The sequence below is a fragment of the Onychomys torridus genome, chromosome 17, assembly GCF_903995425.1.
Source record: "Onychomys torridus chromosome 17, mOncTor1.1, whole genome shotgun sequence".
Classification (NCBI taxonomy): Eukaryota; Metazoa; Chordata; class Mammalia; order Rodentia; family Cricetidae; genus Onychomys; species Onychomys torridus.
In genome coordinates this window covers 60508513-60535611 of record NC_050459.1, presented here as the reverse complement: position 1 = coordinate 60535611, position 27099 = coordinate 60508513, and the positions used below count along the sequence as shown (strand labels likewise).

General features: G+C 42.1%; 1 protein-coding gene across 1 annotated transcript; it reads right to left on the bottom strand.

Annotated features, from left to right (window-relative positions):
- Nucleotides 1-2853: 2853 nt before the first annotated feature.
- Nucleotides 2854-26580, bottom strand: Atp6v1b2 (ATPase H+ transporting V1 subunit B2). Its single transcript, XM_036166432.1, has 14 exons — nt 26386-26580; nt 19718-19773; nt 14988-15086; nt 14473-14566; nt 14264-14341; nt 13913-14052; nt 13555-13656; nt 13131-13228; nt 12297-12420; nt 9391-9541; nt 8296-8378; nt 7577-7681; nt 6108-6237; nt 2854-4149 (listed from the first exon to the last, which is right to left on the bottom strand). The coding sequence occupies exons 1-14, from the start codon at nt 26519-26521 to the stop codon at nt 4010-4012; spliced, it is 1536 nt and encodes a 511-aa protein (XP_036022325.1). The 5' UTR covers nt 26522-26580; the 3' UTR covers nt 2854-4009.
- Nucleotides 26581-27099: the final 519 nt, after the last annotated feature.

Here is a 27099-nt window from a genome sequence, read left to right as displayed (position 1 = left end):
AATTCTTTGTGTTTACCCGCACTTGTCAAGTTCTGACGAGTAAACCATTAATGAAACTAGCCTAGTGCCAGGGCTAGGCCTGAGCGGTGCTGAGGAGCAGGTCCTGGGAAACGCTCAACAGAATCAGGGAACAGAATGTCTTAGTTCACAGCACAGTGAGGTTTCTAGTCATTTCAACTTGGATCAGAGTCCGGGCCTCACTGGCTTGGTCCCAAGGCCATGTTCAGCACTGGTATGCCTTCTGGCTGCCCACATGGGCAAGGATTAGATTCTGAGGGACTGAGCCTCTGCATCCCACTTGCCTTCCAAATGGATGTACAAATAGAACAATGGACCGAGGTCCCTATGCAAGGAAAGATCTGGGTTCAAACTGCTCGGTGATGGAAGAGGTAAAAGCCTCCTCTACCCATGAAATGAGGACTGTTTGCAGGCAGGAGTGGGTCACAGAACACTTAGGAGGAAAACTCTTAGAAGTCGGTCTCTTCTGCCACTCTGTGGTTCTGGGGCTTGAACTCAGGTATTTAGGCCTATGCACAAGCCTACACCTAAGACATACCCACAGACTCATCTTCACATCCTGCTTGGCTTATAAAAGTTAATTTTTTTTAAAATTAATGAGAGCATATTCTTTAAAGTGTTGGGCCAACACAGAGCTCCACAGGAGGCACCATCTGGTTCGGTGAGCCACTGACTGCCCAGCCACGGATAGTCAAGAGCTGTGCCCAGCCTCTCCAGAGCTCAGTGTGTGGCCTGTGTTGCTCTGTGGAAGTGAATATAGCCACAGGCAAAGATATGCATTCTGAGGTTACTGTCTATATACCCCCAGTCCCTTTACTTCACTTCACAAGCAGAACTCTGATGTGGACATCTCTGCTGGGGACTCTAGACTACCAGAGTCTTTGCTGCCTACTCACATGACGGTTATGTCTCTTACTCAGGTTCTGGGACTTCAGGCAGCAGTAAAATCCTAGGCTCTAGAGCTGGGAACTCACAGGTGCTTAAGGAGGGCATGCTGGAGGAAGACATGGAACCATGGGAGGGACACTAAGTTGTTTTTTTTTTTAAGATTTATTTATTTATTATGTACATAGATGAGGGTGCCAGATCTCATTACAGATGTTTGTGAGCCACCATGTGGGTGCTGGGAATTGAACTCAGTACCTCTGGTAGAGCATTCGGTGCTCTTAACCTCTGAGCCATCTCTCCAGAGCCATCTCTCCAGCCCTGAGTTAAGTTTAAAGGACTAGCCGCCAGCACTTGCTCTGCCATACCCTGTGTGACATGAGTGTCAAAGAAAAGTCACTTATTGTGACTCACTGGGCCCAGAGTCATGCACACTCCAACACAGACTGGCAGCTCTCAGACTCCTCCAGAGCAGCCAGCCCCAGCCTTGTTCTCACCTGGGCCTCCAGCCTTAGAGGTAGCTGGTCAGATGTTTGCTTTCCCGAAGCAGGAAGTATGGCTGACTGATCGGGAGGACTCAACAATTCCTAGTAGCCCCTGAGTGTGCAAACAAGTGCTGGTGAGGATCCAGAGCTGTGGTGAGTGACTGACTGGAAGAGATTTCTCATTGTTCCCAAACATGAGTCACGAAGTTACTTGCTGCCATGAAAGAGGGGTATCACCGGCTCCCTGAGCATGAGGCAGGGGTTCACCCCTCAACTGCAAAAATGGTTTGGTATAAAATCACTTTGGCTATGGAATGGCACTTCTGTCTTGCTTTAAAATGCCAGCAAACAACAGTTTCCTTATACACACACACATACACACACAATTTCCCTCAAGAGGTGCCATAATTGTTCTTTTCCTGTTTCTTTGAGACAATAGAGCCCAGTACCTTAATCTTGAACTCATGTACTTGAGGGTGACCTTGGATACCTCATTCTCCTGCCTGTCAGGACTTCAGGCTTGATCTACCACACCTATCTACTAGACTGTTCTTGATGTCTTCTTATTGAAAACCCTATTTTTCTGAACTGAGCCCACTTGCCCTCAATCCAGCCACCTAAAACTTCAAAAGCAGACTGCTCTGTGGACCTGACACTTCATCCTACCCACATGCACAGGGAAGCAGCACCTTGGTGAGGCATTGATGGCATTAATTTACAAATGGTCTTTCACTCACACAAAATCTCCACTGAACAGCAATCAGCTGTTTGAAAATACCTGTCATTTAAATTTGTCTTTTAACAGAAGGCTCCCTTAGAAAATGTTTTCACTAAAAAAAAAGTAACAAATTAGCAAGAGTGCTCAACCAGCCAGCCCTAACTACTGCAGAACAGTCAATCTGTCTTTTTAAAAAAGATTTAGGGCTGGAGAGATAGTTCAGAGGTTAAGAGCACTGACTGCTGGTGCCCTCTTCTGGCGAGCAGTCATACATGCAGGCAGAACCCTGTAAACATAATAAATACTTAGGAAAAAAAAAAAAGATTTATTTATTCAGGTAGTTTATGTAAACGAGTGTTCTGTCTTCATACATACCAGAAGAGGGTATCAGATCCATTACAGATGGTTATGAGCCACCATGTGGTTGATGGGAATTGAACTCAGGACCTCTGGAAGAGCAGCCAAGTGCTCTTGACTTCTGAACAGTCCCTTCAGCCCCAAGTCAGTCTGTCTTGATAAAGGTTTGCTAATAAATGCAGCCTGACAATAAATGCCATGGACAAGATTCTACAGCTGTATACACAGATGCCTTCTGAATTCAAGCCCTCAGGAATATGAAGTACACTCACATTTCTTACACACCAACACAGGCCACACTCATCAAGGTCACAACCATGAGGACTCAAGTAACCCACTTGCTTGTTGAAGTTCCTCTTCTGATGATAAGACAGAGTCATTTCAGGAAACTTCCATTTAATTTAACATTTATTTTCATTTATAACGAGATGTCACATTTTCTACATTAAATATAATCATGCTGACCACCCCCCATGCCCTCAGAGAAAAACAACTGGAAGATGGAATGCACAGAGTGGGAAAGTTACTGCACCTGAGAACACACAGCACAGAGACCCAACAGCAGACATGGCAGAGGCAAACAGAATATAGCTAAGGGCTCACGCCAGGAAGGAACAGCAATGAAAGAAACACTACCATATGTGCCACAAGATCACCTGGAAAAGGCAGAGCTGGGTCAGAAAGCTCAGGGATTGGACAGTTTAAAATCAACAAACCCAAGGGCAAGTCATCACCATCTTCATACCCCGCCTCAGGATCTAGGAGGCAATGGAAAACCTAAACCACCATAAACACATCAGGATGAGGATGGGATGTAGGGTTTTTCATAACTGCACCCCAGCTTTTTCCAAGTCTCAGTTCTCCAGTGACTGTAGCCCAGTGGGAATCAGCAGCACAAGATGCGTCACCACTGCTGGAGAGTGCCAGCTGTGCAATGCTGCACCATTCTGGAGAGCCTTAAGGAGAAAGGAGCCACACGGGAATCCCACTCACAGCACTGGCAGAAGGAAACTGTTTCCTAAGAAAGCACAAGCAGACAGTAAAACCCATCTGCACAGAGCAGAGGACAGACCCACAGGCACACCAGACTCCAGAGGGAAGACTCAGCCAAGAGCCTCATGGCTTTTCTGAAAGAAGAATTCTTCCCGTCTCCACCTTGCCCCTAAATTTGAGACTGAAGCATTTAACTTCAAAACAGTGATACTCTTAAGGGAGTTGAGAGGTAGGGTTTGGGAGACCCAAACAAGACATTATTAGCATCTAGCTCTCCACTATGTACAAATACATACAATCAGAAAACACACTCCACTCCACCCTTCAGCTACTTTAAAGGAAACACTGAAGGTAAGGTTTTCTGAGCGGGAATCTCTCAATCTGTTAGCAGTTTAAACGTGGCAACACTGGCACAATCGTTACCTAGCTGTTGTTTTTAATTACAGGGTAACAGGTAAACTCCCGCACACAGGTGGGGATGGAGGAGTGCAAAAGGAATCAGGAAAGAGAACCAGTACTTCACAAGAGGGTCACGCCACACAAGCAGCAGCAGCTAGTGTTTTGCAGAGTCTCGAGGGTAAAATTCGCTCAGGGTGCTCTGAGGGATTCTCTTCAGCATTTCTTTGGGGAAGATTCGAAGCAACTGCCAGCCAATGTCCAAAGTCTCATAGACAGTGCGGTTTTCATAGGGACCTAAAATATTGATACTGAATTAATAGCAAAGTACTTCCAATTGACCAATGTTACTCAGTATTCTGATCAGGCATAAAATACAAGAAAGAAACATGGGTTCGGACTCGAGACTGAATGTAGAAAGGAGGGCACAAAGTACCCCAGGGATCAGAGGTGAGGAGAGGCCCACAGGCAGTGTGCATGTTGGTGTAAGGGGTTGAGGTGGACAGACAGACAAGTAAGATCCTTCAACAATGCAATTAGACCCAGCGTTTTGTTCAAAGGTCAGCAAAAAGATGACTAGGACACAGGAGAAAAAGCTTGGCTTGCAGGAATCTACAGCCATGCTGACAAAGCCTCAAGTGCCACCGAGCTGAATATATTACAGGTCAGAGGTTTTCAAAGCTTTAGTGTGAGGCAGGCTCTCATTGAGAGGCCCGAGCTAGCCTGGCGGCTAGTAAGCGCTGAAACTACAAGCCAACCAAATTATTGAATATGGTAGAATTAAATCCTCTTAACCCCACTCCCCCAAATCTTCAACCACACGATTAAGAGTGGCTAGAGTTGTGGGTTTCTTTCTCTAAAGAACTTTACTATATTTTTTAGGTTCTGCATAAAAAGAGAGAGAGAGGTGCCTGGGGTTGGGGAGGGGGGGGAAGAAAGGAAAGAAGGAAGGAAGACAAAAAGATAAATTCCAACAAGACCAACAGTGTAACTCAGCAGTTAAGCACTTGCCTAGCATGCATTGGTTCCACCCATAACCCCCAACAACTGTGCCATTGTGTGAGGTGATTCAGTACCAATAATGAATGTCCGATCTAGGTAAAAGAGCGCACAAATCCTAAGTGTATCACTTGAGGTGTTATTTCAAAGCAGCACACTCATTTTAACTACCACTGAAGTAAAGGATGGAGTATTTCTAGCCTTAACCCACATGTGCCAAGTAAGGAAACCCACTGGCAGCTTTTTAGAAGACAGACAACCAATACAATGAGTAACAGTTCCCCTGAGCTGTCACCGAGTGGTGGAGAGCTAGCACCAATGGCCAAGATGATGGCACAAGGCTCTGGATGAAGGCCTTAAACCTCAGATCTGGTTACAGACCTGCAGCTTCACTGTCACCCAGGAACACCCACAATCTTGAGCCCCACCCATATCTATTGGGTCAGAATCAGCACTTTTAAGAAGCTTGGTTGATTCAAAAGCAAATCAAAGTTTGAAAAATACTGAACAAAATATTGTAGTGAGAATACAAAAATAATAGAGTAAGAAGAACAGTACAAATGAGTAGTAGCTGATCACTAGAGAATAAAGAAGGTTAAGAATGGTGCCCAGTCAATGGTCACCACACACACACACACACACACACACACACACACACACACACACACACACACAAAAGTGGGACAGGTTGTATGGGGGAGTTGGGGGAGAATAGAGGTGGTAGATATGCATGATCTTAGTTCACTGCACACATGCATGGGATTCTTAAAAATAAGAACAAAATGAAACAAAAAAATTCCAAAATGCTGTCCAACAACTGAGATAGGTTAGCTGAAAAAATGCCCCAGCAGTCACTGACAGCACACAGACCAGAGTTTTGGCAGGCAGGAAGGTGGTCAGCCGAGGAAAAGTCTCATTCTGGTTACTGGGTCCTTAGGGATAGCAACACATGAAAAGACAGGCTTATAGCATGTAAAGATGTGGGAGCTTAAGAGAAGATGAGGATCATATACAGCAAATTAGAGCCCACAGTATAGTGACAGTCAATGCTTATGAAGAAAAACAAACAAACAAACAAACAAACACCCAGCAAAACGGTTAGAGATAGAGATTCTCCTGAGGATGTTCAGAAGGCAGAGGGAAGTCAGAGGTTAAGACTTTGCGGAGTGTCTCAATAAAGGAGAAAATGCAGAGAACAATGTAAGCACTCAAGATTACAAGGAGGGCTTAACAATTCTGAGATGTTGTGTTCTTACCCTGAGTAATGAAGTTTTTCTCAAATTTCTGCAGAAATTCCAAGTAAAGAAGGTCATCTGAGGTCAGGGCTTCTTCTCCCACCACAGCTTTCATGGCTTGCACATCCTTACCGATAGCATAGCATGCATACTGAAGAGGAGAGAGGCATTGTCAACAGCACAGGATGCACAGCTGTCCTGCTTCACATCTTCTCCCATAAGACTACAACTCAGACAGCTCCCAGGAAAGTGGTCAAGTACTTGTTACATAGTCTCCCCCAGAAAGAGGCCTTCAGACATGCAACGCATAGACATTACCCACATTGCAAAAATATACTTCCTCAGGGTGCCAATGAATTTATGGTGGATAGAGAACAAAATACACAAGAACCAAAGAGAAATTTCTGCAGGTCTCATTCAAGTGCCTGTGATTTCACAGGTCTGCTATTTCTACTGCAGGGCCAGATATTTCTTTTATGTTTGATGTACAATCTCTAGACATTAAGGAGTTCATAGGATGTATACAACTATGAGCTTCAGTGGTTTGTTGGTTGTTTAATATGTTAAGTAACAAATGTATGGTATTCATGCAGAAATGATTGAACTGTACGACTTGATGGCAAGTGCCTTTACCCATTGAGTGCTCTTTTTGTTTTGTTTTTGCTTTTCTCTTTTTAATTTAAAAAACTGTGGGCTGGAAAGACTGGCCCAGTGGTTAAGAACACTGACTGTTCTTCTACAGGATCCAGGTTTGATTCCCAGTACCCAGAGAGCAGCTAACCAGTCTCTGTAACTCCAGGTCCAGGTGATGCCAAACCTTCTTCTGGTTTCAGGCACTGCATGCATATAGTACACAGATATTCATGCAGGTAAAATACCAACACACATAAAAAGTAAATAAGCAGACAAACAATAGGGACACAATATCCAAGGTTGCTATTACTGTTTTCTGAGAGAGTGTCACTAGGAGCCCACACTGACTTCCAATTTGTAATTCTTTTGCCTTAGCCTCCTGAATACCAAGATTACAGGTATAACACTACAAGCTGCCCAAACCAGATAGGTTGTTTGGTTTTATTTTTCAAGTATTTTATTTTATATGCATGAGTGTTTTGTATGCATGTATTTATGAGAACCACATACATGCCTGGTACCCTCAGAGGTCAGAAGATGTCACTTCCCCTAGACCTGGAGTTAAAGATGGTTGTGAGCATTATGTGGGTTCTCTTGCAAGAACAATAAATGCTCTTAACCACCGAGTCATCTCTCCAGCCCCCAAGCTTAGTATTTTAATCTTGATTAGTATCATTAATTCTTATGAAAAAAAAAAAAGGCTGCTTTGTTTCAGTGAGGTATTATTCCGTATCAAACCAACACTGAAATTCTACTTGGATGGGAAAAACAACCCCAAACACTGCAAAAGTTATGGGTAGGACAGCAGACGAACACATGGAGAGCCGCAGTCTCTCAAGCCTCAGAGAAGCACGTACCAGCTGGTTAGAGACGTCAGCATGGTCCTTTCTGGTCATTCCTTCTCCAATAGCCGACTTCATCAACCGGGACAGCGAGGGCAGCACATTAATAGGTGGGTAAATCTGGGGGAGAAAAGGAAGAAAAATAACTATAAACTCCAAGCGTTAGTGTACAGAAGCATTGAAAGTCACCAGTATCCCTCCTGTCACATAAGTCTGCAGCACTGTTTCCTAATGAGGTCTAATATCTTCAAGGGAAGAAATGGTAGTGAGAAACATTTGGGACACAGTCTTTCTTTTAAGAACTAGATCCAAGAAAGAGAAATATAAAGAGAGAACAACAGTGCTTTGAAAATCTATAGTTTCAACTGCCTAGACAATCTTTTGCATGGACTCAAAAATTTTATAAGCAAAATAAAGATTAGACAGCAAAAATTGTGCTTTTCTATTACTAGGATTGACAGATTATACCATATACCACTTTTAGCACAGAATTCCCTGAAAAAAAGTCCGAGACAACTGATGCCATTTAAAAGCACAATAAATAAAAATGATAATTCTTAAATCTGCATTCTGTCTATTACAAGATTTTAGCTTACAGAAATGACACTTTTACAGCTACATTAAAAACAGCAAGCTGATACTTTCTAAGCAAAATAGTCCCAAGGAACAAATCAAGTCAGTAGAGAGTGATGAGTAGCTTCAAGCCCCACAGCACACTGTTCCAGAGTAGGTACCTGTCTGTTGTGCAGCTGTCTGTCCACGTAGATCTGCCCCTCAGTAATATACCCAGTCAAGTCAGGGATGGGATGAGTGATATCTGCCAGAGAAAAACGTAAGGTATTAATAAGCACATACATGGCTTTTTCATACGGTCAATCTCAGAAGAAGCCAATCTGCATTACCCACACATCTCTGCCTGTAAGAGCTACAAAGAATTTCTGTGATGATGTATTTGTGCTATCTAATATAGTAATGTGATTGTGAGCTTTAATTGTCAACTGAATACCACCGGGGAAGAGTCTTGGTTGGGTTGGTTTGTGAGCACAGCTGTAGGGAACTATCTTAATTAAATTAATTGATGCAAACAGATACCCCACCATGGATGGAACCATTCTCTAGGCAGGGTGTCCTAACTGCATGGACTATATAGGCTGAAACATACCCCTTCTCTTTTAAGGCGCTTTTTATCAGAGTGTTTTGTTTTTTTGAGACAGGGTTTCTTTGTGCAACAGCTCTGGCTGTCCTGGAACTCGCTTTGTAGACCGGATTGGCCTCAAACTCACAGACACCTACCTGTCTCTGCCTCCTGAGTGCTGGAATTAAAGGCATGTGCCATCATTGTTCGGCTTATCATGGTGCTTTATCACAGCAACAGATATGGAAGCAGGATGGAAAGGCATTTGCCAAACATGGTTGCTGAGTACATGAATGTGGATAATGAAACTAAAGGGCTTAATTTCAAATCTCATTTTAATTAAATTTAAATATAGGACATGTACCTAGCAGTTACCATATTAAATGACAATTTCTTTCTTTCTTTTTTTTTTTTGAAGATTTATTTATTGATTATGTATACAGTGTTCTGTCTGCGTGTATGCCTACAGGCCAGAAGAGGGCGTAATTAAGTCTGATTACCTGAGTTCCTTAGGACCTACATAGCAGGAGGAAATTAACTCTGGCCAAGTTGTCCTCAGACCTCCACTGACACACTGTGGAAAGCACCTCCCCACCCCCACATACAAACAAACAAATAAATGTTAACTCGCTCTCTCATAAATCAAAAGCTCTTATAGTGATTAAGTCTGGTATAATCAAATATGCAAACTTACCATCATTGGGCATGGTGAGAATAGGGATTTGGGTAATAGAGCCATTTCTACCTTCCACTCGACCAGCACGTTCATAGATTGTGGCTAAATCGGTGTACATGTAGCCTGGGAAACCTCGCCGACCAGGAACCTCTTCCCTAGCTGCTGAAACCTGATAGCAAATCAAGAAAGGAGAAGAATACCATGCGACATCAGAGTTTAAAAAAAAAAAAAGGCTGGCTAGAATGTCTTCTTGACAACAAACATGGACCCTGGATGGGTTCTGAACTAGATCCTCTGCATATACCTTATGGTCGTGTAGCTTGGTGTTCTTTTTTTTTTTTTCCCAAGACAGGGTTTCTCTGTAGCTTTGGAGCCTGTCCTGGACTAGCTCTGTAGACCAGGCTGGCCTCGAACTCACAGAGATCTGCCTGGCTCTGCCTCCCAAGTGCTGGGATTAAAGGCGTGCGCTGCCACCACCACTCGGCTAGCTTGGTATTCGTACGGCACTCCCAACAGTGGGAGTGGGGGTGTCTGACTCTTTCTTCTGCTCTAGAGACCATTCCCTCATACTGGGTTGTCTCATTCAGTCTTGATATGAGGGTTTGTGCCCAGTCTTACTGCATCTTGTTAGGCCATGGGCGGTGTGGCTATTCCCTTTTTCTTTTTTTAAAGGGAAATGAGAGAAGTAGATCTAGGTGAGAGGAGGGACTGGGAGGAGGAGGAGAAAGGGGAAACTGTACTCAGAATGTCAAGTATGAGAGAAGAATAAAAGTTAAAAAAAGAATGTATCCTTGAATATTCCCAACAAAATATTAATTTAAGTGGTTATAAATAAAAAATGTTGAAAATTAAAATGAATCAAAGATTCAGTTGGTCTGGAAGGGTGATGCCATTCACACAATCAATCCCTCTACTTTCAGTTTGCTAATGACTACACTTTTCTCAATTCTGAGTCGACAGCAATCTTTGGAGTCTGAGAACAAAGAAAAAATTTTCTGTTCTTTTCACAAGGCTTCACTTATATGTTTAAAAATACTGAGTGACAATAATAAATATTATTGTGCATAAATAAATTCTATGAAAGAAATTTAGTTGAGTTTGGTGGTGTACACATGTAATCCCAGCATTGGGGAGGCAAAGACAGGAAGTCTATTAGTTCAAAGCCAGCCTGGGCCACTCTGAGACCCTGTCTCAAAAAGAAAAATATGGAGTCAGAAAACAAAACAATTAGATTTTTCCGCTAAAATTTTATTGCAACAATGTACTAGAAAAAAAAAAAAAAACCAAAAAAACTATAGCTATAATCCTGTAAGTCAAATAGAGTTAATCTAAGCCAAAATTTTTAATCCATTAATTATGTCATGTTGTGTAACAATCCATTTTTATGTAAGACAGACTGGAAAAGGTCAAAACGAGGAACACATACCAAAAACTAATCACTTATTGCACGATTCACATTAATTAATCAAATCTTCACAACAGCCAAACAAGAAAGTGTATCCCAAATTTTACAGTCAGAATTGAGTCTCAGATTAAGTTTCCCAAAATCAAAAAGCCAGAGCCCAGCTTAGTGGCATATGTCTAGAATCCCAACACTTTGGAGAGGCAGGACTATCAGAGATTCAAGGTCAGTATCTCAGCTACATAGTAAGTTTTCAGGCTTTTCCGAGCTATGTAAGACCTTGATCACAGAGCCAGGAGTCTTCTTCACTGCACAAAGCAGGAATAATTACGGGTCTTCCTCAGGGACACACAAATGGGAATCCAGGTAGCTGCATTACTCCACCATCACAGAACCTGAGAGCATTACTAATGTAGGGTTCTTGAATGTCACTCCAAGTGTGATCTGTAGACCAGCAGTCATCAAGGCACAATGATGCTGCCATGGCAACCTGGCAGAACACTCTGACGTTACTGAATCGAATGTAAAGAAAATCTAGGTTTGTAAATTGCTTATCTTAAAAGAAAAAAAAATCTTTTCTCATAGCTCATTTTTGTTGTCCTTAACCAAAGTATTGATCTGTTTCAATGAAGGAAGGCAGACTCTAGCCTTCACAGTCAAGGTGAACACTGTGACAGTGTGGTGATAATCTTGAGAATTTTAAAATCTGTGTTAGAGAGCAGGTTTCCTCAGAAGTCTTTTCATGTAGTCAAAACAGTAACTTATTAAAAATATCAGGAACTTGTCTTAAAAGACCCTAACAGAAGGGGTTGGGGATTCAGCACAGCGGCAGAGTGCTTGCCATAGCTCCACACACACAAAATACCCTAACATTTCTGTGTGGTGATAATGTTATACCTGGTATTAAATAAACATTTGGTTTTCTGAAGAAAAAAGTTCCAAAGACAGTGTTGCCAGACTACTTATTAAAATATTATAATCATTAAAAACAAGAAAGAGACCTGAGGGGCTGGAGAGATGGCTCAGCAGGTAAAGAGCATTTGCTAAGGTCCTGGGTTCAGTTCCCAGCACCCACACTGGTAAGCTCACAACCACCTGCAACCACTGCTGGGGATCTGATGCCCTCTTTTGGCCTCTGCAAGCAAATACATATACTCAGACACAAAATTTTTAAAAATTAGGAATCAGAAATGTTTAGCATAGAGTGTAAACAGGAATTTCTAGGATTATAACATCATCACCAGTTTGTGGTGCTTTCTTACTTCGTAGACCCTTGGGACAGTGACAACGTGGTAGGTAAGCAGGCTATTAATTTTAATCACATCCTCTAATAATTCCAAGTTGACAAAGAAAAGAAAGCTGTATTGTCTTTTTTGATGAAGACAATCTACAAACCAATCAGCAGCAAGCTCAAAAACACTATTAAAGAAAAAACAAAAACATACAAAGGGCCACGATAACCCTACAAACTGAGCTATTTTGTTTGACTGAGGAAAAAAAAAATTAAGGAAGGAAAAGTTACCTCTCGAAGTGCTTCAGCGTAAGAACTCATATCTGTCAGAATGACCAGGACGTGCTTCTCACACTGGTAAGCCAGAAACTCAGCAGTGGTCAGAGCCAGGCGGGGAGTGATGATTCTTTCAATGCTGAAAGGGAACAAGTCCCAGGTCACTCAAAAGCTAGAACCATGCCGGGCGGTGGTGGCACACGACTTTAATCCCAGCACTCGGGAGGCAGAGGTAGGCGGATCTCTGTGAGTTCGAGGCCAGCCTGGTCTACCAATCGAGATCCAGGAAAGGTGCAAAGCTACACAGAGAAACCCTGTCTCGAAAAACAAAAAACAAACCAACAAAAAAAAGCCAGAAACAAAACAATTCTGGATACATTAGCAATTTCTCCTTTGACACAGGAGAGGAAAAACTATTACTCTGAAGATGCCTCTGTAGGCAATTACTCTGCGTACTTACGGAACAGTAAGTACACAAGGTTAAATTACATTACAAATGCTTGTCATTTCTCAGAGCTATTGTTTCTCAGAACTGAGAGGGTGGTGAGAAAAGGGGTGGGAAGGAAATAGTTGACATATTTCCTAGGTAAAAAGAAAAAGTTGTCTACCGATTATCTCTTATGTCCTAATAACTCATTTAACACGCACAACAGTCCAGTCAATTTCACTGGTCACTTTTATGAGCGGCAGCGTCTATGTTAACTCCGTCATTTGCAAAGCGAAACAAGACGCAGACCGGAGTCTAAATACAGGCTCCATCAGTGACGAGGCTTTCACTGTGCCATTTACCTCTTTAACTCCTTGATGCCCAGCCTTCTCAAACGGAACGACGTGACCGGATTTACTTACGTTGGGTCATTAGCCAAGTTCAAAAAGAGGCAGACATTGTCCATTGAACCATTTTCTTCAAAGTCAGATTTGAAGAACCGGGCTGTTTCCATGTTTACCTAAATATTAATGACTCCATCAGTGCTGGGAGAAAGAAAATTCTCAACATCTATTTCTGATGAAGGCCAAGCTATGAACCTAAATTGTTCTATCTTTTAAAAATTCAAGCATCCATTATAATTTCCTTTTTAAAATGTAAATCAGAGTAAAGCACTTTGGACACATAGAGTATTATTAAGTTTCAGCACATACTAAATTTGATTCCTTGGTTTTGCTAAAATGGCAAGATGTACTAGAAACAAAGTCAATGGTGTATGTGTAGTTTATGACCTCTTTCTAATAACAATTAATTTTATATTATTCACAAACAGAATACCATACTTACCCCCATAGCAGCAAACACAATGGCAAAATTTTCTTCACTATAGTCCACTACATCTTTAGACTTCTTTACCAAACCAGCCTGGCGACAGATCTGAGCTGCAATCTGTTGAGGATGAAAAGAAACAAGGTGTAAACTAAAATCATATTCTGGCAGCAAAGTAACTCATCCTTAACTCTTGAATACTTTAATTACTAAACTTAGTCAACAAAGCTCACTGTTAATTTTTGCAAAGATCCAGAAGTAGAAGTGAAAGGGCAGACAGCCTGAATTGGTGACCAGACCAGACCAACTACATGCCAGGTAAGCCGATTCAAGGGTTCTCCCCATGACATGCCACAGCAAGTACCCTAGCTCTCACCTCGTTGTGTGGCAAGCCAGCAGCAGAAAAGATGGGAATTTTCTGTCCCCTAGCAATACTGTTCATGCCATCAATGGCAGAAATGCCCGTCTGAATCATCTCCTCTGGGTAGATCCGACACTGAGGGTTGATTGGCTGACCTGATGTATTCCAAAAAGGGAAGGATGACATTAAAATGTCTGCATATTATTCATGGACAGAAGTAGATCAAAACTATACACTGAATTTCTCTGTATTTAAAAATGATTTACTTTAAATGATACCATAACAATTATTTTCTCTCTGGCAAGGCTCCCAATAGCTAGAAGTTATTTTCTCCAACACTGAATGAAATCCATCTACTGCCCCTACCCATGATGTCAAGGAAGTCTTCAGCCAGCACCACAGGACCTCGGTCAATGGGTTTTCCTGATCCGTTGAATACCCGACCTATACAATGGCAACAAGAGAAAACAGAGTAGACCCAGACTTCCAAATCTGCATTTTGTTTCTAGATATTACATAAATAAGTTGAAAAGGAAACAGATCTGTGTGCAGAATGAAGAGGGATGTCCACTTACCGAGCATATCCTCGGACACTGGTGTTCGGAGAATATCCCCAGTAAACTCACAGGATGTTTTCTTGGCATCTATACCTGATGTCCCTTCAAATACCTACAAAAAGAAAAATCAATCAGAAGGTTAATAGAAGTTTAGGTCAGGGACACTTACTAGACCAAGGGTCTTGCTTGCAGGGTCAAATATCACAAACGAACTGAGGGTGTCAGTTATGCATAAAAAAAGAAAAACAATGAAAAAGAAAGAAAATTTAAGGACTTCTGGTCATCTTATAAAATCTAAAGGAAACTTAACATCTGGCCACTTTTGGAAATTTTACCTACCCCTGCTCTAGACTGTTTTTTAGGGAACATGTTAAGAAACCTCTCTTTCTCTGTAATAAAACAGCATTAAAACCTGGAAATTGTAAGGAAAAAAATTCAATAGAAATGAGTTGGTTATCATTTTGATAGCATCCAATCATCAGTGAGTGTGGCTTTGATCAGGAAATGGCTCAACGGTGTTGAGGGATGCTCACCTGAACCACTGCTTTGGAGCCACTAACTTCTAGAACTTGCCCACTTCTTTTTGTGCCATCCGGTAATGTCAGATGGACAATCTCAGCATATCTGGGAAACTAAGCAGGAAAACAGTAAAGCATTAGGAATCAGCATTCTACACGTGACCCAAGACACTCTATGCATCTCTACCTCTCCTTGTTGTCTGTGCACTTTCCCCACTTCCGAACAAACACACAGGGAGTGGAATCTGGGTCCCTATAACTTATGTTCACCGCCACAGAGTGGCAAACTATATAAGGTACAGAGAGGAGGGTATTATCTTGCAAAACACAGCAATTACATTTATTAATTTTTCTCTGTGTGTATACCTTAAGGTACTCAAGGAAGATTACCAATAACAATGTCTCTGCCACTCAAAGTAATGTTCATTTTCTGGGCTCTACGTACCCACTTAGGCCTCACATGACAGGAAAAAGATAAAATGTTACTATGTAATGTTACTATAAAACTAATATAATGAGCAAAGTCTCCCACAATCTAGTCTAAACAGATATATATCCTTCTATATAAGAAGGTGTATCTCTAAAAGATTCCCTCCTACCTCACACTCCCATCCAGCCTTATACCGTTCATTTGTGAGACAGGATATCATGTAACCCAAGCTGGCCCTGAACTCACTATATAGATGACCTCAAGCTCCCAAGCCTCCTGTCTATACCTCTTTTGGGCTGGAATTACAAGCTCCTGAGCTACCACACCCAGCTAAGATGCGGTTTTATATACTTACCTGGTAAAGTATTTGATGCATCATTGGGAAACTTGCTGTACTGTACTGACCCATGTTTAACATAATACATTGTCATGGTATTAGTCATAATCTACCAACATGATTTATTGGGAGATGTATCATTCAATGTGCTTTGAGGGAGGGAAATCCCTTCAATCAAATTATTGTACATTAGGGATTGTAAGGCCTTTGGATTTTGGAGATGTTAAAATGTTATAAAACAAACATTTTAAGATTAATGTTTACACAACTGACAGAGTTAGAAATCTAATGACTGAGCTAGGTGTGGCAGCACACGCCTTTAATTCCAGCACTTGGAGGCAGAGGCAGGCCTGGTCACATAGTTATAGGCCAACCAAGGTACGCACACAGTAAGATCCCGTACCAAAAAGTAAAAAAGTCATCTAATGACCATGTCATACTTAATTCAGCTGTTCACCTGATGAAACAGAGCTGTCCTATACTGTACTACAACAATGATATAATAATCCTCATTTTTGCATGTAACTCTTCATAAAAGTTAGCAAGCTACACACTAGCAGTGAACATGTGTACATATCAGTGGCAAATTGTACCATTTTCTGTCCAATTATTTTGCAAAGGTACCAGATTAAATCAGTCCCCCTACTAGTACAAAACAAACAAACAAACAAACAAAACAAACCCTAAACAGAGCAAAGAAAACCAATCTCCTTCCACCTCTATTTTTGCCCATCCTTTTCTTTCTTACTACTTACTTGTGGTTTTATAGAGTGTGGATCTTAATCCTCTTATAAACAACGCTGCTTATCTTTTAACTTTGCTTATGACATTTTCTATCTCACCAAAGTATGTAAGGTTACGGAATGAAAGTATTATTGTTATGGTTTTATCTTTTATTAAGAAAACCTTCGACCTGAAAGTCATAAATGGGTTTTCAATGTTGTCTTCTGATGGGCTTCTAATAGGCTGATGTTTCACTTAAGTCCATTTAGATTGAATTCCCTATTTATTTTTTTTTTCATGTTTATTTGGGAAATGAATACTCTAACAACATTTGACTAGCACAAAATGTTTTCCGGGGCCTCACAATGCGCAGTTCATCATGTCAAAAACTCATGTGTGCTAGACAAAATCCCAGCACTTAGAAAGCTGAGACAGGGGGACTGCAAGTTCCAGGTCAGAGTGGGCTACATATGTCTTGGGTAGTGGTGGCGCACGCCTTTAATCCTAGCAGTCAGGAGGTAGAGGCAGGTGGATCTCTGAGTTCAAGGCCAGCCTGGTCTTAGTTACAGGACAGCCAGGGCTCAGAGAGAAACTGGTGTGGGGGAAGTGTATGAGTCTGTCTCATAAAAGAAAGACAAGACAACCAAAAGCTCAGATCATCCATGTGCAGAGGTGTTTGGGTCCCATATCCTTGTTATGTGGATGGGTTCATCCCTTCACTAACTCCCCATGCTTTCCCACCCCATCTGACTGTCCTAGCTGGTAGGGAACAATTCTTTTACAAATTTGAGTCTACTCACGCAGTCAAAAGTGGAATCACACAAAACAAATGGGATTTCTATGTGTCCAGTGTCTTGGAGGCCTCTCCGTGAGCTTCCTGCTTTTCTCTACACACTAGCTGCATGTAGCAGAGACTACAATGGCTCTGTGAGCTGTCTCTAAGAAACAGCACTGAGGCGTTAAGCTTCTGTGCAGTCCCATGGGGACGGTGACAGCTGCTATTTCTCCGTCCTCTTCACTCCCGCTCTGCCCACTGCTTGCTAACGTCAAACACAAGGAAGGACAGCAATGGTGACAACAAACAATCTCATCTTTCTCCTGGTCATTTTTAGTTCAATTCTTTGCCAGAGCTCCTAAAACCCTGTAATTTCCCAGGTATCAGGAGCAATCAAGATGAAAGGAAGTCTTTTATTATTTATACCATGTCCTTTCAATCACACTTGTACTTTAATGTGGTGACTTTTGGGAAACCTCTAGAGATCATGGAGGGTGTCCTCTGTCCCGGTGAACTAAGCACCCAATTAGAGGGCTAGATGTTTCAAATATCCCATTCTCTGACCACCGAGGAGAGGAGAGAGACTTAGTCAACACTGGCCAAGAATCGATCAACACAAGTTCCACAAAAGTCCTGACTGAGAGCTGGGAGTTTTGTTTGGAAGAATGTAGCCACATGCAGACACTTACTACCCTCAGCTCTTCGGGATAGACACTCCCTGTACTCAGGACTTCTTAGAACTCTGGATATTTACTCATCTGGTTATTCATTTATACTTTTTAGTCAGCAATGGTAAATTAACTGTGTGCTTTGGATAAGCTATTCTAACAAATTATGGAAAATGAATAGAGCCCCTCTGATTACAACCAAGTCAGACAGTAGCTGTGTCTACCTAGATACTCGTAATGCATGACTGAAGTGGGTACAGTGCATGTATGTGACAAAGTCAGTGGAGTAAGAAAGAGTCAAATTTCAGGTCTACTGGAAAACTGAACTCAGCTGTTGGGGAGGGAGAGCTTGTCCACCTGGTGTTAGAAGTACTGAGGGCAGAAGCCAAGAGCAAACAGGGTAGCTTTCACTAACTTAAAAGAGAATGTTACCAGGGTAGTGGTTCTTAACCTTCCGAATGCTGCGACCCTTTAATATAATCCCTTAAGGTGTGGTGACCCCAAACATAGAATTATTTCCTTGCTACTTTGTAACTGTAATTTTGCTACTGTTATGAATCATAGTGTAAATATCTGATATGTGACCCCTGTGAAAGGGTTGTTCAAGCCCCCAAAGGGGTCACAACCCACAGGTTGAGAACCTGTTTACTAGGTTTACTGTCTCCTAAAGATGCTGATTGCCTGCTGTCTTTGTGGTAGATAAAGGGGATTGGATCCAGGAGGATGTGTGGGGCTTGAGGGCTTCCAGTCCAATTGAGAAAACACAAGTAGTAGTTCTGGGAAAGAGCCTGCGTCAAAGGAGTGGGCAGAGAGTAACAGAGGATACTCAAGGCCTCCTTTGGGCCGGAGGGAAGCATGCTAGGTTTACTGTCAAGATTACCCTGTAAGAATCCTTTCTCATAAAGAAAATATTATTGTAGTGAAGTTAAAAGGAATATGCACTTTGCCCTTAAAAAACAATGTTTCTCAATCTTCTTTCTGCTTCCAGAGGGTGACATGCTAAAAACATACATCATCATCATTAACATCTGTCAACAAACTGATTAACTGTGTACTTCTCCCAGCCCTGCCCCAACAGCCACCAACAGAAACTCTAGAAAGCACACTATTTAAATTACTTTCTCTGATACTTTCCTGTCTTTTAAAGACATTTTTTTGTAATAGTATTTGTATTTTTTCTGATGATACTCTGATTGTAGAAATCGGGTAGAAAGCTTAGTCCAGAGTAACCAATTAGAAACGAGATTCCACAACTCCATTCCTAAAATTAATAGGAAGTTCATAATAGACATAGAAGAACATGTTAACTAAAGATCCTTATGACCAATTGAGGGCAAACTATTCTGTTTAGGGTTTTAAGCCACAATTGAGATAATGTGTTCTCATTACTTGCATGTCCATGTTAGGCTCTCAAAGATAAAGTACACTTAGTTACTCAAGAGTTTAACCTTTAGTACAGAGGGAAAATACTACTTTAAAATAGCCTATAACATGTCAGGCTTTGACAAAGGACGCCACATCTCTGTATAATATCCTTCAGGTTATAAAACACACTCATTATTTCTGTTTTCCTCCTATAAACCTACATAAAGTCTCTCCCCCAACTTTGAAGACAAGGGACTTGACTGAGGTCATGAAATGGAATCCACACTAAGCCTAATACTGGATCCCAGTCTTCTGATTTTTGGTCTTTCTTTCCTACAGAAAATACTTACAGTCACACCGAAGAATGGTTTATAATTCATAACAAACTTAAAGAGTGGTGAAATCTGAAGTACAACAACAGTCAGACCATAATGGACGAGGCATTACCTTCACATGATCTAAGATTACTAGCGGACCATTCACTCCTGAGACAGTCTTGTAGGCTGGAAAAAAAGAGTTCTGTTTAGTGAAACAGCATGAGCTAACACCGCCCTCTGGTTTTAACGGAAACAAGCCTTCCCTTCATCTACCCACTAGAACATGGATACTCAAAAAGCTACACAAATTTTCAATGAATGTTAAAATATGGCTGCTCTTGTACAACTTTTCAGTATCCATCTTCAAAGACACTTGAATCTTACTCCAAGTAAGCCAACTGTTCTCAGAACCCAGATACCAAGCAAGCGCAGAGGCTGCTTCCCTTTAAAAGTTCAGTTTTCATGCAGGGCAGTGGGGAATGTTGCTTTTTAAATAGTCTCACAATGTAGCTCTGGCTGGTCTTGAACTCACATAGATCTGTCTCTCTCTTCCTTGAATGTTGGGATTAAAGGTATGTACTACCTCACCCAGTAAGATAAATACTCTTTACTTGGTTTTGAGACATGGTCTTACTCTGTAGCCAAGGCTAGTCTTGAACTTGCAGCAACTGCCCTGCCTCAGCTTCTCAGGTGCTGGGGATTATAGGCATCAGTGACCAACCAGGCAAGAAACATATTCTTTAAATTTTTTTCTTTTAACTTTTATTTTTATTTCACGTGTATGGATGTGTTGCCCACATGCATGTATGTCCTGTGCCTGTGGAGGTCAGAAGATATTAGAATCTCTTGGAACTGGAGTTAAGGTCAGTGAGAGCTGTCGTATAGTGCTGTGAATCAATCTTCTAGAAGAGCAACCAGTGCTCTTAACCACTGAGCTATCTCCAGCCCCCACCCCAACTCCCCCTCAAACACACAGGCAGACAGCCATGCAAGCAGGGGTGGAAGGGAGACAGACGAGACTGTTGAAATGGCTCATGCCTTCAAGACTCCTGGACTCACACTGAGGAGAGAGAACTGACTCCCAAAGTAGTCCTCTTATTCCACACATGCACTCGCCCAAACACTTACAAACATATATGCACAATAGCTAAATGAACATAAACAAATGTAGACATATATACAATAAAAAATATTTCAAAGTCAGCAGCAGGGCCCAGTGCTTTGTGTATAAACCTGGAAGGCTAGGAGAGGGTAAGTTCCAGGCAAAAAGGAGCAAAAGAGTCAGATATTACTTCCACGTTAAAGAGACCAGTACTATTCATTGCAAAGTATGCCTAAAAGAAACACCTAGTCTACTACCACTCATTCCAACATATATTTTTAATGTCTATTTATATTTTACATGCATTTTGCACGGCTGTCTAAATTTTACGTATACCATGGGCTTGCAGGTGTCTGCTAAAACCAGAGTGTACTGGATCTCCTGGAAGTGCAGTGAGGGGGTGCGGGGGGAGAAGTGCTTGATGTGGGTTCTGGGAATGGAACCCAAGTCCTCTGCAAAAGCAGTAACTGCTTCTAACTTCTGAGCTATGTCTCCAGCCCCTCACTCATCTTAGAAAGGAGTTATCTGTTATTGCTGGCAAGGTTCATGATGATTAGACACAAAATAGAAATGTTAACAGACAACTTCAAAATTTGCTAAATTTTATAATCAGAACAGTTAAAAAATACATTTCTTAGGAAAACACATGATAAAGCCTGAAATAATTTTACTTGTCTGATTTGAGAACTTCTAATCAGTCTGGACAAAGATTCCTGGAACAAATACCATCTTCCTAAGAATGAGGAAGCCATTTACTAACCAGTCTGTTCACTCAAGGGGCTTCCACTCCCTCCTGCCCAAGGCCAGGAAGCAAGTTTCTTGATGACTCTGGGACAGAACAGGCAAGCCTACTCCATACTGAGACATTTAAACACAGATGGAAAATATTTGCTTGAATGTTTCTGAACTGCAACAGTCTCAATAGAGGCCCCCAAATGGTCTACTATCTTTTACTATCTTGGATTAGGGTGTTAGATTTGCTGCATTTTGGGCCAATTTTAGGAAAATACTCTTACTGCTTTAAGATTATCTAATATTGTTTTTAAAAAACATGTAATTCCAATCTTTCAAAAATTTCTTCCTTGCTTTCATTTAAAAAATTCCAAATACTGTTTCTCAAAGACTTTCTAGAACTGCTATGTGGAAACAGAAAGTGAGCTACATTACTTCTTGAAACCCACTTTTAAAAAATATATACTTTTCTAAAACCTTCCCTAAGCCTTAAGGAACAGGGGAGGGGATAAGTGGATTGATAATGCTCAAAACAATTCATTAAAATAAAATCCCTCCAATTCTTAAAATTCTCTACTTAAAAAAAAAAAAAAAAAAAAGACTGTACTTTCTTTGAATTTCTAGTACTGACAACTATGGCTCAGAATCTCAAGGTTAAAATTCAAACTCATTACACACTATGAAGTTTTGCCAGTCATAAGCAAAACACATGACCAAGAGAAAGGAGCATTAGTCACGGCTTTTCCTGTCAACAGTAGAGTTGACATCCACTATAGAAGACTTAGAAGGCTTAGAGGTCCTAAGTTCAACCCCCATAACAGCAAACAGGAAAACAAACAAATGAATGAATGAATGAATGAATGATTTAAAAAGAATTCTAAATTCACAACAATGAATACATGGCCTCTGAAAAGCCAATAAGCAAACACTACAAATTTACTAATTAAGAGCAACAGTTCCATTATTCCTGGCTTTACAAGAGAAAAATAATTTTCAGAGAGAAGGAGCTACCCCATGCACCTGTACTTGAATGAAGACTGTCTCTAGCCACTTGAGTTAAATCCTAAGACTGAAGCTTTTGTAGAGAGGCACCTTCTGTTTCTAAGAACTACACACTGAGGCTAGGCATGACAGCATATTCCAGTAAGCCCTTGCCTCAAACAATGAGTTATGCAGCAACAGTACCCACAATTTCAGCTATGAAAAGTGCAAGATGTTTACAATTGGATGGTTCAGGCACTTTCCCTGGTTTCTACATCTGTCACAGCTGCAAAGCTACCCTCCTCCAGCACTCAGCTCCTCGAGGATAGCAGCCCTAAACTCAGTCTGGGGTGGCTACTGAACCCACTGCAGATACTGCTAACCCAAGCAGTCACAAGCTCTACAAGCAAAGAATGGAATATCTGACAGGGAAGGTGCAGTTTTCCCTCACAGGCAGTCTCAAAGACACAGGAGACCCCACGTGGTACAGGTGAGACTGAGACACGTTAATGTAATCTAAGCTAATGGATCCCATAACCTGAACTGAGTGAAAATACCAGCAAATCATGGGGAGTGAGGCACATTTTTACTGAGCATTTTCAGATTATCTGATTTTATCTTTATAAACTACTGTAAGGTAAGCAAAGCCAACATAATCTTACTACAAATTTTCAGACACTAAAGCCCTGAAAAACATTGCCAAATAGAAGACCTGTGTGGTTTGTCTTATAAGTTTTGTGCTGCTTTCCTTTAATTACTTAGTTGCTACCCTATGGTCCTGAAACTCTTCTAACTGGTAACAGCATAACTTAAAATGTGGAGGTCACACAGTTGCTAGCAATTGTACTAGAAATGGGTGCAAGAAGACAGTTGAAACAAGAAGGTCAGCCCTTTCCATGGTGACAATGAAGTATTCAAAAAGAAAACCGAACAGGGAAAACATCAGGTGCCACCTTTTAGTCCTCCACACATTCCGTCCTTCATCAGGATAACCACTAGCAGTTGGAAACGGTATGTGTTCAGAGTATGGCATCCAAGGACATCACACAGCAAAGCCACTGACAAATGATTCCCTTTATGGCAACAGCAGACACATGGTTATATTACACAAAAACTTTTATGGAGTAGCATTTGAAAGCCATGATCTCTTGGGAAGCTGGGGACAGCTACTATATATACTGCATAGTGAGTTCCAGTCTTGCCAGGGACGGGGTAAAACAAGCTGGGCATGGTGGTGAATGACTTTAATCCCAGCAGCACTCAAGAGATCCCTGAGTTCAAGGCCAGCATTGTCTACACAGTGAGCTCCAGGATAGCCTGGGCTACAGAGTCACTTTTCTCAAACAAACAAACCAACTTGCTCAACAACCAACCAATAAAAAAAACCAAAACTCCATGAACTACAAAGATTTTAAGGAACACACATTCTGCCAGATGACTGGCTCTTCCTCTTGCAGGGAAGAGGTTGTTCAACACTTCTAACACCCTTAAGGATTGTGACACATTTAAAGTAAAAACCATTGCACAATAAGCCCCAGCTCTTTAGGCACCACCTTAATAGCAAAACAAAAACTCCAGAAGCAATCCCTTCTATTGGGCAAGAGCAGACAACTAACCTGAGCAATGGACACCTGAAAGAGAAGGTCTAGAAAAGCAAGCAGAGTCCCTTACTTGCGTTTTTTGCTGGGGCTCTGCTTTATGATACAAGAAATTTAAGGTTAGCTGACACAAGAGTCAAGAAAAGTGGAGCCAATTAAGCTAGGAAAATTTTGCTTTAAAAGCTCTGTGAATATTGTTGATCTTGCTGAAAATTTAAAGGAAAGGCAAAGTTTTCGTACCTTGTGATCAAAGTCAAATGATGTATTCAAGATAACTAGCTAATTTAAAGCCTGAATATTGTACTTTCCATTTCTTTTTAACAATCCAATAAACCTGAAAGTATTTTAAAACAGGATCTTATTTTCACAGGGCAACTGCCAGTATTCCTTTGTTCAAAGAGTGTAAATAATTATTTACCACTTTAGATGGTATTATGAAACTTTAATAATGAAAATGGAAATGTTAATATTTACGTGGAAGCATTTAAAACTGATTTAAAATGTGGCAATAAAACAGTAAAAGATGATATTTAAATTCAGTTAGTTGTTTGCTTAAGTACAGTATTCCAGCTCCTGGCAAACTCCATGCGTATTAAAAATCTACCCACTAAACACCTAGGACAAGTTACAGAACTACAAATTACAGAATTTACAGAGCACTTCCTAGGTCAGACATTGTGAGCTTGGGGGTAACAAAGAAGACAACTTAGGCACTTTCAACAACATCTTCGTCAGCAGGATCCTCCTCTGGACAATGTAGATGGTGGAGAAACACTATTCATATCCCTGAAGGGCTTACCAATTAGCCATGGAGTTTTCTATGCTCTCTGAATTGACAATGAATGATTTATAACATGCATACAGACTACTGTACTTTTTCTTTTCTTTCTTTCTTTCTTTTTTTTTTTTTTGAGACAGGGTTTCTCCGTGTAGTTTTGGTGCCTATTCTGGATCTCACTCTGTAGATCAGGCTGGCCTTGAGCTCACAGAGATCCACCTGGCTCTGCCTCCCGAGTGCTGGGATTAAAGGTGTGGGCCACCATCTCCCAGCTGAACTACTGTTATAACATTTTTTTTAGAAGCCACAAAGTCTATGGGTTCTGCCCAGATCAAAACATGCATACTAATTCTCAGGTCTAAATCCGTCAGGTTTTTCAATGTTTCCTTCTGTCCCTATGAGCCCCTAGCAGGCATTCTCTAATTCTAACCATTATTCTAAAAAAAAAAAAAAAAGCCTAAAACGCACATCTCAGCAATCCTGTCTCCAACGTGTTTTCTTCCTTCCTTCCCCACACTGCAGTGTTATCACATGACCCACTGACAGCTCAGGACAGGATTAGTCAGGCTGGAGGGCGCCTGGCTAAAACCCTTCATCTGAAATTCTTTTTAACCAATGAGCCATCCACAGAGCCAAGCTGGCAATTAACCAGTGCAAATACAATCTTATTACCTGGAAAACAACACTTTTTAAAGAAGTCTCTTTCCAAAGCTCTCTGGTTTTAAGGGAGCTGTGCAGAGGTTTAATGCTATCCAACTGAAATCTTCAACCAACAAGAGCCCTTTCTTTGGGAATGACTGATCTGTCTACTTAAACATAGTTTATTAAAGGTCTTTTATAATCTACACTTAAGTCTATGCACATAACACTAGATATAGGGGAGAGCTTTTCGGCTTTGCCAAGGAAACTTTCAGTCAACTGAATTTGGTTAACTGGTCAGTAAACGAAGAAACGACATAAGATCAAGCAAGAATTAAGAAACCTCGATTTCTGGTTCCTCCTTTGCCAATAATTAGATGTCTGAAGCCTGGCATGGCCTCTCCTTTCCAGAACCTTAGGCGTCTCGCTTGTAAAATGAGAGGGTGGGATTGCACGACCTGGGTACTTTTCAGCTCTAAGGTTCTCAGGTATCTAGGTGTCCTCCTGTGAAGCGGTCCCTACAGAATAAGCCACATCTCCCTCTAGCCGCGGGCCTGTCCACGTCAGCGATGACACTACACCTCCTGCTAAGTCCACCTGTCCAGAGGTCCTCGGGGCAGAGGGGGCCGGAGTGGGCGTTCTCTCGACCCAAAGACATCTAAATGAGGCCAGGGGCAGATGAGTGACAAGAAGTGGCCTTCGGAGACAGACAAGTGCCTAAGCATACTCCAGTCCAGGGAACCAGGAGAGGGTGGGGCGATCGCCAGGAGCCCACTAGACCATGGGAAGGTTCCAGTCGGTGCTCTCGCCCTCGGCCCACCCAAGTCACCGAAATGCCCACGCAAAGCTCGAGGGGCGGCTTGCGAACTGCACGACGACTGGGGGGAAATCAGTAACCCCATTCCCTCCCCGCTGGCTGAACAGGTGAGCAACACGCTAGGCAGACACGCTCCCCTTCCCGTACTCACTGAGACGAGGCTGGGAGAGGTAGTTCCGGCTCACTGCCAGCGCCTGCTCCCGAGCCCCGGCCATCGGCCCACTGGTGGGCACGGGCAGCTCGGGCGCGGCCCCGTTCACGATCCCCCGCATCGCTCGCAACGCCATCTTGTCTCCTCCGTCCCGACTGGCCCCGCAGCGGCGCGGCGCAGGCGCAGATATAGCAGGCGGGCCCGTGCGGCCGGCTCCGCCCACGCGCGCTGCGAAGCTGCGGCGGAGGCCCCGCCCTCCCGGCGGCGCCCCGCCCCCAGCCTCGTGACTCCGGCTCTGCGGGGGGTGGCGCAGGGTGCGTGCGCGTGCGTGTAAGCGATAAGGGAGCTGACCAGAGTGCTGGGAGCGCGGACCCGGGGCCCGGAGCGGGAAAGGAGAAGCGAAGGAGGCCGGAAAGGCAAGATGGACGCAAAAGAGAGCATACACAGGAAAAAAAAAAAAAAAAGGTTCATGGGAAAGCAAGGAAAAGGGAATTAGGAAAACATGCCCAAGAAAGTACATTACAAGTGATGTCTCTTGTCAAAACTATGAAAACCACCTTGAAAAGCCGAAGATAGAAAACCTATTGCCATGATTGCTAGCATGGAGTGCTTTGTGTCATAATTTGTTTTCTGTTGCCGTGATAAAATTAGCTAGCTGTTGGCATGGTATGATGATGCATACCTTTGATCCCAGCATTTAGGAGCCAGAGGCAG

Bases quoted from the DNA above. Each gene is read 5' to 3' on its own strand.
- Atp6v1b2 (XM_036166432.1), bottom strand. From the start codon at position 26,521: ATGGCGTTGCGAGCGATGCGGGGGATCGTGAACGGGGCCGCGCCCGAG. The intron at 12,421-13,130 runs GTAAGTAAATCC...GTTCCCTTTCAG, and splicing joins AACTTGGCTAATGACCCAAC to CATTGAAAGAATCATCACTC. The intron at 9,542-12,296 runs GTAACTTTTCCT...ATTTGCTATCAG, and splicing joins ACGCTGAAGCACTTCGAGAG to GTTTCAGCAGCTAGGGAAGA.